The following is an 11,920-nucleotide window of genomic DNA, read 5'->3' on the forward strand; positions in this document are numbered from 1 at the left end:
TTCACCTGGCTTCACTCACCAGGATTTTCCTCTGCCTCGCTTCACTCACCAGGACTTTCACCTGACTTCATTCACCCGGATTTCTCTTCTGCCTAACATCCCAGTTAGGACTTCCCAATCAAGTATCTGGTCAACCTTGACATACTTGACTCTTCTTCAACCAACCTGATCAGAGGGGAATTACACCAAACAATTTCCCCAAATGAACAACTGCACCTGCACTTGTCCATATCATCGAAGTCTTGTATTGTCAAACATCGAAACTCAACCCAAGACTCAAGCTTCGTCAACCAGGTCAACCTTGACCTGAGGGACATTGCACCAACAACCTTGACCAGAGGGGAATTACACCAACAATCTCCCCAAACAGATGATTGCATCTGCAATCTCCATATATTGTCAAACATTGAAATCCAAACATCAAGACTCAAACTTGAGCCAACTCAAGTTTAGTCAACCTGGTCAACCTTGACCCAAAGGATATTGCACCAACATAGTCTTCTCCTTTATTACTTCGTATGACTGATGCCGGTGCCATATCCGACCGGGCGGGTGGTCCGCTCGAACTGATTTCTCGCCGACTGGGCAACATCATTCCGATCGGCTGATGTAGTCACTCCTGCTTGGATTAGCCTTGCTTGAACCCTAGTGTTGATCGCTTTGACTTTTGACTGACACTGTGGCTATTAACCTACACCACGTAAGCTTTTATCACCACATCAATATATTTGTTCAATTTTGGTGGTAACAAATACAGTAATATATTGTCAGTGCTAGCAACGCAGATCATTAAACTTCATTGGCCAAGATGCAGCTCTTTCTTTTCGTGTTGCTGGAAATAAAAGCAGCAACAGCTCGGGTTGTTCTTGGTCAGTCTTCATCTAGTATGTATCGAAAGAAATCTTAATTAATCCATAATTAAACTATAAAAATGATAGGATCTTTCTAGCTTGCCATTTTCATTTATTTGGTTTGAGTCATTCAACACAATCCAGTTATTAGAACTTTAAACAAAGGACAGATCAGATAATCTCTAGTCAAATAAAGCTAGAAAACTAGTATTCTTTATCATGACTACTCAAGTACATTACTCAATCAAAGGCAGCAGATCACTTCACTGATAACTATTCAAAGTGGCTTCTCCTCCCCTTCAGATATGACCTTACCTGCCTTCGAGGTGGAGATCATGTATAAAATAGGGTTAATCTTTCTTATTGATTGGTTCCATAACATTGAGAATATCTTTTGATCCGGTCTGGAAACTGAGTCAGACAGACCACCGGGTGAGGTGGTGAGAATATTGACTGAATCGTGACATCCCAGAAGGAGGTGTGCTGAGATGGCTCCCGTGTTGACCAAGTCTTCAGAAACCCTTTAGTCAACACTACCTACAGCCAGTGACCGGGTTGACTCAGCCCCCGATACCTCAATGCTCGAGACAGATCCAACGAATATATGAGTACAAGACTAAGCCATAAAATAATAAAATGCATATGGAATATGAATGGAAAACGCACTCTGGCCCAGGGGGACACCCTCGGATGGGACGCTGCTCGAGTTGTCGTGACCCGAAAAAGTAACTGACTCTGATCAGGCTGTAGAGCTGGATTTGACGAGGAGAGCTGGACGTGGCACGAAACCGGGAGACGAGTTGCAGGTCGGGATAAAAACACCAGCGCGCAGGCCGGGAGGTACTTAGCGACACACAGACCGAGACATGAAATCAACACATAGATCGGAAAATGAGACAGACACGCAGGTCGAGAAACGAGCTCGGCACGCAGACCGAGATGAAACATCGACACGCAAACCGAGAAAACAACAAGAGCGAAATACGACTAAATCAGTGATGCTGAATAATCACCAAGGCACGAAGGCCACATCACCACAACATACGAAACTGGAACGAGATAACGGTACGAAGACCGACACACAACGGGGCCGGAAGACGTTCAAATCAGTGAACAATAATAGTGGGCAGCTCGGTGCTAGGGGATCTGGCCGGGCGTTGGCCAGGGAGAGGAGAGATGGCCGCTGGCCATCTCCTTGGTTGCGGCAGCATGGAGAAGAGGAGGAGGAGCCGGCTGCGGCGCTGCGATTAGGAGGAGAGGAGCGACGGCGAATCTGCCCGGTGGCGGTGTCGCGCGGAGGAGAGGGAGAAGAGTGCGGTGCTGTGGCCGGCGTCGGTCGTCACCGGCAGGGCGCGTGAGGAGGAAGAAGAAGAGGTGCAGCGGCTCGAAGAAAATGAAGCGTCCCGAGCTCGGCGGGAAGGGGAATCAGGGCATGCCTCCTCGGCGGTGATGGTTGGCCGCTGCGACGAGGAGGCAAGTAGGAGCGTGGTCGGAGCGCAGCTGTGTATGCTGGTGTCGGTCCCTCGAGTCGGCGGCGTGCTCCCGTGCGACGGCGGCGACACAAGAGGTGGAGAGAAGGGAGGACGAGTGACCGGAGAAGAAAAGGGGAGCAGCCGGAGCCCAGCCTCTCATCGGCGAGGAGCGTCCCCAAGAAGAAGAAGTCCTTGGCGGCGGCATCCTCCCCCTGGCGGCAGCGGCATGAAAAACGTAGAGGAGAGGCTTAAGGATAGAGAGAGAGTAGAGGGAAGAGGGGAGGCGGTGGCCGGCGTCGGCGTCGGCGCCGACGAGGAGCAAGAGCAGGAAGAAGCTCCTGTGGCGGCGGGCTGAAACGCACCTCCCAGAAAAGCTCTCTGCATTCCCCTTAAAACCTTACACAGTGCAATGACAATATTACCTCTCCTCCCTCTCCTAATTACTACTTTGCCATCAGCCATCAAAGCATATCCGTATCATTTTTGGTCGACTCCTTAGCTACCTGATGTATCCTTGTGCTGGATTCTTATGCAATCTAGGCATTTCAATGCAGACATTTGATCCTCAATAAGTTTAAGTAAGCAAAATAGTTTCTTTTGGCCTTTTAACTGCGAATCACTACATAAACTAGATAGAATACATTTTAGAATAAACCTGAAGCTGAACATTCAGTTAAACTTTACATAAATAAGCATAAACTTGAAACATAATATTGGCAATTCAATCCAGATTCAGTTATATATATATATATATATATATATATATATATAAACATGAAGTGAACTTTCCTACTATCTAGGCTCCAACGTAGAGATTGAGACATTATTTTCAGAAATTTTCATTAGAATTCCCTTTCTTCTACTGGAATTCTCTCTCCTTGGAACGCCATTTGATTCAATGGTGGTATTACAATTACTGAGAAATGCTGGTGCTAAAGGTGTGGGAAGGCCGACAAAGTGATTGTTGAGCATAAGCACAACATTGGCCATGGTGGGTCTTTGAATTGGATCATCTTGCACACATAGTAACCCTATATGTATGCACCTTAATATTTGTTGAGTTTGACATTGTTCAATTAGATCTTGATCAATCACTTGCAAGACACTTCCTTGAGTCCAATGGCGCCAGACTACCTAAAATGAGATGATAGCATTTGTAGTTAAGAAGTTACTTCATTTGAATAAATTGTGTATCAAATTCATATCACTCAATCAAAGGGAGAATTAATACTTACATGAGTAACAAGTTCAATTGGATATTCGGATCCTTGGTAATCACTATTCTTCCGACCAATTAAGATCTCCAAAACTAATACACCATAGCTATACACATCTGATTTAACTGAGAAGAGCCCATGAATGCCATATTCTGGTGCCATATATCCACTGTCATTAATAAGAAAAACACAGTAAGACTTTCTTTGTTCTTCGAAACTTTCTATTCATTTGAAGTGTTAAATTTGGCATACAATGTTCCGGCAATTCTTTTAGTGTTTCCTTGTGTTTGATCTGCATCAAAAAGTTTCGCAAGACCAAAATCTGAAATCTTGGGATCCATGCTTGCATCTAATAAGATGTTACTGGCTTTTAAGTCCCGATGAATGATCTTCAACGGTGAATCTTCATGAAGATAAAGAAGTCCTCGACTTATGCCCTCAATGATCTTAAACCTTCTTGCCCAATCCAAGTGCTTTCTCTTTGAATTATCTGCATTATCCATATGTAATATTTGGTTACAAATTTTTGACGATCATGGTGTGTGCAATGAAGGACAAAGCTATTTATGTAATCTTAAAACATTGTATATAACACAATCAATCTCAGAACATATATTGGAGAATGGATTTTAATAATACTGTATTAGATTAGCAAACTACTAGATAACCATCAATTGAGGATGTTGTCATGCAAAACAGAGACTGAAACTATACCAAACAAAAACTTGTCAAGGCTTGTATTAGCAAGATAATTGTAAACAAGTAGTTTCTCATCTGATTCCAAGCAACAGCCCAACAACCTCACTAGGTTTCTGTGCCGAAGTTTGGCTACCAGGAACACTTCATTTTTCAACTCATCTAGTCCTTGTCCTGAGCTTCTTGAAAGTCTTTTTACTGCTACATGCTCTCCGTTCTCCAGTGTTCCCTATTTTCAAGTGTCACCAAAATTATTACTCATTTATCAAGTCGAAGAATCATCCACAGTTATATATAACATTCCTCAAATCTTAAGATTGACCTTATAAACAGGCCCAAATCCTCCTTCTCCTAGCTTGTTTCTATCAGAGAAGTTGTCCGTAGCTATCCTAATAGCCTCCAGATCAAATAATAGAGATTCTGTACCTCTTATTTCATGCTGATCTTTGTGATCTGTTCAAAAGATATTTTTCGTAGTAAAGAATAAGCAGGTATACATGTTCAAACACCATATAATAATAGTTCAGTAGTCATACCGAATGTTTTTGCAAGTCGTTTCCGTCTTGGTCTTGTTGCTTTTGTTCTTCGACGGTAAATAAAAATGGCACAAAGAAATAATAGTGCTGCAGCAATAGAGATGACAATAAATAGAATTCTTCTCCCAGTGCTGTTTTTTCCTATGCCAACATGAAAAATAGATACATATTTCATTGGAGGTCTCAAAGAGAAATTGTAACATGGTACGAGTAAATAGCAGATAATAAAGCAAATTTCTTATTTGATTTGTTTTGCAAAAGGAAAAAAAAAAAACTGACTGGTAAGTGCTAAAGCGTTAGATAAAGTAGTGAAAAAAAGACGGATGTTTGATTAATCATACTTGGGTGATCCAATTCTCCTGCGAGCCGAACGTATAAATCATCTCCTTCATCGACCAAAGTTCTGAGATCCAACAGATCACCAGGCCAAGTTATGCATCCATAAGATCCACTGATTACCGAATACGCCATGCAGGAGCAATCATTCAAGCACAAATTCTTGCAGTCATCGAGACTCATGTTTCCTCGTGGTGTAGCGTTCTCAGTGTCTGGCACCTTCACGTTCTGCACCTTGGAAAACTCGTTCGACGAGCAATTCAAAGGCTTCTTCCTCTCGCATCCAACCTCGCTTCCGTTCTCCGTAATATTTATGAACCCGTCCAAGCACTGGCACTCGACAGCAACGTATTTCTTGGTGCACACTGTTGCGGCCGCAGCGATTGTACTCATCGCACTCGTCTGCCGGAGTCGACAACAGAAGTTGCCACTCTCTCTTGCCACTCCTGTCAAGAAACCAACGCTGCAAGGTTCCATTGGCCCTCAACATTGTCCGTATCAGCACCGGCGTCGGCGATGCTGTGTAATTAGCCATAAAATAGGTCTCATTCTCATTGGAAACAAACGTGACGACAAAATAGTTGGCCTCCTGGCTGCTCGTGATAAATGGATGGCCGACGAACCCATCATATCCGTTCCTTGGGCCGCTGCGATAGTATTTGGCGGATCCCTTCAACGTGACCAAATCCGGTATAGGTAGAGCACGAATCATCTGGATGTAGTCTCCCGGAGAAGGATCCGTGGAGTTTTTCCATGAAACTCGCCGCCATGAAGTGTTGGTCTGGAAGTCAAATCCGAGCTTCATGCCAGGGAGATACGTGTCGCTGTCGCTTGGGTGGTCGAAGGTCTCCCATAGAATCGAGTTGCTGTCCTTCAGCACGAGGTTTCCAGATTCTAAAAGCTGCAAGTGTGCAGAATTGAGTCCTGTGGATCTCGTTCCCGTCGACCAAACTATTCTGTCTTCCTCAAATAAGATTAGATTTCCATCGGAAGTGAGGTTGAAGGATGCCATGGATGTGTTGACAGACTTGTTTCTATTGGCAATCCATACTACAATGCCTTCTTGTAGTGTGAAATTGCAGTACCAGATTCCTAAGTATCCCTTCGCTGAACTACTATTATCCAGACTGAAGAAGCCCAGTTGGAACAAGTCTCCTGTCGATGTCAAGGTCTGGCCATTTACAAGTGAGGTGTTCTGGATCATTGTATCTCCTATGCCAAAGTCATAAATAAATAAATAAATAAATAAATAAATAAATAAATAAATAGATAAAGTTTATTGGAGGATGCCACTAACATTTATATTTTAAACTTTACTAAACAATTTGATTTCTCAAAATGCTTATCTGCCACATCAGCTTTGCCCGAGATATTATCGCTCAACATGCCTCAGTCAACTGATATTTCAAATGAAAAAATAAAAAAATAAATAAACCCATGAAAAATTTCTACAAATTCGTTAGAGCCCCGGGGCAGCTGATATTTCAAATGAGTAGCATTTTAGAGACGTCAGATTTGTATCAAATGGAAATGAATATTCCTCTAAATATCTCCACATTCATTTGTAACCTTGTATTCTTCATGACTGTCAAGTAGTTTTAGCTAAAAGATTTTGACGACTCATCCAACGACGGAAATTAATTTTAGCAACTAACTAATTGACTGCCACTTTTGAGCTATCACAGGTTAAGGGTCAAGGGATAATTAAAAATAAATAAATTCATTCTTTGATAAATTTTAAAGGGGAGGAAAATTAAGAAGGCATATTATCATCATCGTTAAAAGAGTGTATCAAAACAACACACAACCAATAATCTTTTGCCGAAAATACTTTATGTGTTGCCTTGGAGCTATTTTGACCAAAATAGAGAGCTATCTTCAAATTGTTTTGACAAAAAAAAAAAAACTCATCTTAGAATTATTTAATTTGACTCAGCTTTTATCAAAATTGTTTCAAGCAAGATGTTTTGATTCAGTTTTGGTTAAAATAGCACTACTTGTAAAAATTATAAATGTGAATAATGTTTTAACATTTTTTAAAAGAGATGTGTTGTTTGATAAGAAGGATAAAAAGAAGCTATTTTAACTTAATTTCTACCCTGGTAAATATGTGATAAAATTACCAATATAAATAAATAGAATCTTGTGTAATACTTTCTTAAACATACCAGAAGATGAGGGCTGGGCAAGAAAGAAGAGCGTTATTAGTGCTACTATTTCCGGGAAGCGAAAAAGAAAGAGCTGCATCTTGCTCATGGAAGCTTTAAGCTTTCCGCTGCTTGCGCCTGTAATCTATTGTTGTGTTGCCTTGTAGAGTTGCTACAACTTATAACAAAAGATTCAATTTTAATTTAACACCTTAACTTTAAGAAATTTGATGGTAGAGTAGGAATTCTAGTCAATAAACGTGGCTGTATTCGAGAGACTGAAAGAATTGTGTGGATGCGGTTAATTTGGAGACTGTAGAATGGCTAGACAAGTCAACAATATGTCAACATCCGATTAGAAAATTAACGAACGAAACAACATGGAGATTGTTGTCTATTTCTTTCACAATACATAAGTTCTTTTATAATACATGAGTTCCCCAAATTCCAGTTGCTGTGATATTTCTGTTGTCACGAGTCTTTTTCATACTTCAGATATTAGCAGCAACATTTAAAATTATTTTTCTAGTGAGATTCCAAATTCATCAACATGCATGTGCTGGTGGAGAAGTTGGTGAGCGTGCTAGTAGTCCCTTCCATTGACGTTGAATATGAAAAATGACATCTTGGAAGCAAGTACAATGCCCCGTGACATTTCTGTATGTAAGCCCAAAAAAAAAAAAAAAAAAAAAAAAAAAAAAAATTATTGTAGCACATTGACCGATCCGCGTGGGTATATCTACCATGACCGATCTAATGCGAATACTAGTCGCAAAAGGCGATATCACTTGCCCCAGTGTCTCTGTCGTACCACGTTCAAGGTCTTCACGAGGGAGGTAAATCACGGTAGCTGGAGAAGTTAGTGCGCAGTGGGAAGAGATGCACAGGAACCAGGAAATTACGCCCTGACTATCCCGTTGTTCGAACCCACGCTCTCAAGTGGTAAACTTCTACATACTAACCGCTCCAGATAATCCCGTGAGGTAATATACTAGTGTTTACACATGAATACATTTGGGTGAGTATCATCTGGGCTTAGATTCACACCCCTCTATATATATATCAGTCTTAATATAATGTCACTCTTTTGATGTGAAACTAATAACAAATAAGTCATACTTTCCACCCAATTTTTTCACCATTGTGTTATTGTTTCATTTTTTTTATTTGGGAAACAAAACAAAAAGTTTAGAATGGAGAAGTTTGCCCGTCTAGAGGTTTTAATAGGTTGTGCCTGAATCGGAAATGAGACAACTTCGATTTGGTTTATCATTTTCTTTTTAATTGTGTTTGACTTGATACGACTCCAAATGGGCTATGCCAAACACAGTTCGATAGTTTATTTGCCTAATTGCTTGATGTATAGGTTATTTGTTATGTATACGTCTATTTTGCCTACTGCGTGTGGGTCACTAATAATTACTGAAAAAGATTGTTAGCTATGGGATTTTCTAGAAAGATCTATGATGTTTTACAATTTATTATTCATTCTGCTGTGTTGTGTATACGTTTATTCAACTGAAAAAGATATGTCATGTATATGTTTATTCTACAGAAAATGATGGGTCATGTATACATTTATTTTGCCTACTCGGTGGTCACTTGGATTCATTTTTCCTGCCATGTTGTGTAAGCCATTCTCCTCTCTATTTCTTCTGCTATATTTTTGGGGTTTTCTCCTCTGCTGTATTCTCGATTATAGAGGTGTTAAAAGTAGTCCATATTTTAAAATTTATGGTTTTCATATTTTGAGTAGTTTGAGGGACAATTGTCGGCAACATTAAACATTTAAATGAATTGATGTGAGGATTCAATCCTCATCTCAATTTTAAAATGGCCTAAAAGGGTACACTATCAAAATAAATGTGTCAACTACTCTAAGAGGTGTCAATTAAGGCCAACAACTATATTTTCAAGAAGCTTAGGCATGTACCCCTCTGAGTATGGTGTGATGATAAAAGATAGGATGAGTTTTCATGTAACATGAGGGTTCAAATTTCTCACCGGACATATCACATGTTGTAGTGTTTGAATCACTTGTGATATTGAACCGTCCGTTAGGATCTATCTGTGCTTTCTGTATTTATCCTAGTAGTCAGTGGAAAATTTTTATGACACCTATTTGATCACCTCCAAAATTAATGGATTCGAAGAGATAAATATCTCAATTAACACGCACAAAAAAAGGCATCTTGACTTCCCCAAGGGGGGCATTAAGTACTTAGAGAATCGTTATCTACGTGCATAGGGTCATTTGTCAAGATGTATTTATCTAAAGAGGTGCCTACACTAAAAGGATCATTGACCTAAAGGAATGCTTTTAGGGGTGTAAACGAGTCAATCCCCTCGCGGGCTATTCAAGTCTTGGTTAAAAAAAGTTTGTTCAAATTCGTTCGATTAAGTTAATGAGCCTGATTTCAAGCTCGAAAATATTATCGAGTCGAGCTCGAGCTAAATAGTATTTGGTTCGTGAGCTCGCGAGCATATTCATTTAGATCCTATTAACAGTCCATGATTCGTTTTTTTTTAAATTTAGGTCGGGGCGCCTGGAATGAATCCAAGTGCCCCGATTCTTCTTCTTTTTTATTTTTTTTCTAATTTTTAAAAATAAAAATTCCTTAAAACATTCATATATATATATATATATATATATATTATAATACCCTATGATAGCGTAAACTTTTTTATCTTGAACATTATAATGTAAGAGGGAAGCTTGAATCTTAGAAGGAAAATCTTATTAGTTTAAATTCATTATAATTCAACCCCTAAATCCTAAATACATATAATATACCGCATGAGCATCTAAAATTTTTAATTTTAAACACTATAACCCAAGAGGGAAGTTTGAACCCTAAAACAAAAATCTTATTGATTCAAACCTATTATAACCTAACTCTTAAATCTTAAAATTTTAAACCTTAAATACATATAAAATATACCTAAAAAAAAATTAAGATATGAATCCAGGTGCCTGGATTCATTCCAAGCGCCTGCAGCAGTTCACACATGGGTGAATTATAAATATAATAATATTTTAATAATTATTATAACTAAATATCTTAAACGAGTTCAAATTAAACTCATTTAACTTTTAAACGAGCTATTTTCGAATCGATCTTGAGCTATTTGCGAGCTATTTAATTTTATTACGAACTAACTTAAGTTTAAAAATTAAAACTCGAATCAAACTTGAGCGTCAGATTAGTCGGCTCAGCTAAGTTCAATTACACCCTAGATGCCTTCAGTACCCAAAAGGGTAGTTCACTAGGAAGGGAGTCCACTTTGATATTGTTTACCATGATGCCAAACTACCAAAAAAAATCAAAGAGTTTATCACTTGGAAAATTTTTTTGAAAAGCAAAATAATATTATTTTGTTATTTGTTTTAAAAGTCCGGTCATTGTCTGGGATGTAGCTGGTGTTTAATTATCATGGAGCCAAAGTAGGAAGCAGACACTAAGCAATTTTAGTCATCAAATAACCCTTTTCTATATTTACAAGTGTTGGGCCTCGTGGTTATTTTGATATGATCCACCAAGTTAAGTTAGGTCCTGCTTGTTATTTGATCCCTGTGTCTAAGTGTGCAGGAGTTTAGGAGCGCAGGAAGTCGAGCGGAAGACTCAGCTAGTGAGAAGGATAACATGGGAAAGAAGTCGACGTGCTCAGTGCGTCCGAAAGACGAGAGAACTGCGGAAGAGTACACCGGTGGACGACAAGAACGTGTGCGGCGTTCGAGGGACGAGAAGCCGGGTCGGAAGTCTGCTCAAGGAGAAGACCGGAAATTGGGTTCGGGTGAGCCCTATTTCGATTGGCCGCAATCGCCCAAGCAATCGGAGCTTCCGAAGAAGAAAAGGAGTCAAAAGGAGCTGAAAAAGTTAGCTGGAGGCGCCTTCAATGAAGTGCTGAAGGTGCCTGCAGTCTTGGAGGCGCCTCCATTACCTTGAAGGCGCATCAACCTTGTCTGAGGTGCCTCAAGGGCATTGGAGGTGCCTCAGACCCAATCTAGATGGTCATTTGCGAAGCAGATAAGGTTTTATCTGGTCAAATCCATTGGAGGCATCCTCAACCCTCTTGGAGGCACCTTCAAGACCCGAGATAGAATTTTCAGGAGCTATATAAAAGCCCCTGGAGTTAGGAATAAATAAATCAACTCTGTATTAAGTTCCTAGCAACTTCTGAGCATTCTTAGTATGTAAAAAAGACTTCTCCTCCTACAGTGAAGGAGACATTCTAGTAGAGATGTTCGACTGCCTTGGATTAACAACCCCCTGGGTTGTAATCAAGTTAAATTTCTTGTCTCTCTTTTATTACTGCTATTTTCTATTTTAGTGTTGCTATTATTTTTTGAGTTGAAAAGTCTTGAGGAGGGTATTCTTAATTTGCAGGCAATTCACCCCTCCTCTCTTGCCGGCCACGCTGCACCAACAAGTGGTATCAGAGCCCGACCACCTCAGAAGGACTAACCGTCGACTGAAGTACAAAGGTAAAGATGATGGTCGGAACAAGCATTCATCCCCCAAAATTCGACGGAGACTTCACTACATGGAGACGAAGAATGGAGGTATTTTTTAAAACATATTTTGACATTCTTCTAACTATGAAATTTGGTTTTATAGCTCCAAAAGACAAAGAAGAGTATCAGTGGACGAAAAAGGAGCAAGC

General features: G+C 40.0%; 2 protein-coding genes across 4 annotated transcripts; both read right to left on the reverse strand.

Annotated features, from left to right (window-relative positions):
- Positions 1 to 1,715: 1,715 nt before the first annotated feature.
- LOC121975548 (putative receptor-like protein kinase At4g00960) lies at positions 1,716 to 7,415 on the reverse strand. Of its 3 annotated transcripts, XM_042527261.1 has the most exons (9): positions 7,277 to 7,396; positions 6,406 to 6,505; positions 5,114 to 6,320; positions 4,773 to 4,913; positions 4,559 to 4,689; positions 4,255 to 4,465; positions 3,793 to 4,030; positions 3,559 to 3,709; positions 1,716 to 3,457 (listed from the first exon to the last, which is right to left on the reverse strand). In XM_042527261.1, exons 3-9 carry the CDS (start codon positions 5,583 to 5,585, stop codon positions 3,116 to 3,118), a joined length of 1,686 nt encoding a protein of 561 aa, XP_042383195.1. In that variant the 5' UTR covers positions 5,586 to 6,320; positions 6,406 to 6,505; positions 7,277 to 7,396; the 3' UTR covers positions 1,716 to 3,115. The 3 variants fall into 3 exon arrangements, with proteins under 3 accessions (XP_042383195.1, XP_042383194.1, XP_042383196.1); XM_042527260.1 differs by lacking the exon at positions 6,406 to 6,505 and having other exon boundaries at positions 7,277 to 7,415; XM_042527262.1 differs by lacking the exon at positions 6,406 to 6,505 and having other exon boundaries at positions 5,114 to 6,317; positions 7,277 to 7,393.
- On the reverse strand, positions 5,607 to 6,312 carry LOC121978397 (S-locus-specific glycoprotein S13-like). Its single transcript, XM_042530748.1, has 2 exons — positions 5,671 to 6,312; positions 5,607 to 5,627 (listed from the first exon to the last, which is right to left on the reverse strand). The coding sequence occupies exons 1-2, from the start codon at positions 6,310 to 6,312 to the stop codon at positions 5,607 to 5,609; spliced, it is 663 nt and encodes a 220-aa protein (XP_042386682.1).
- Positions 7,416 to 11,920: the final 4,505 nt, after the last annotated feature.

This window comes from Zingiber officinale, chromosome 4B (assembly GCF_018446385.1).
Source record: "Zingiber officinale cultivar Zhangliang chromosome 4B, Zo_v1.1, whole genome shotgun sequence".
Classification (NCBI taxonomy): Eukaryota; Viridiplantae; Streptophyta; class Magnoliopsida; order Zingiberales; family Zingiberaceae; genus Zingiber; species Zingiber officinale.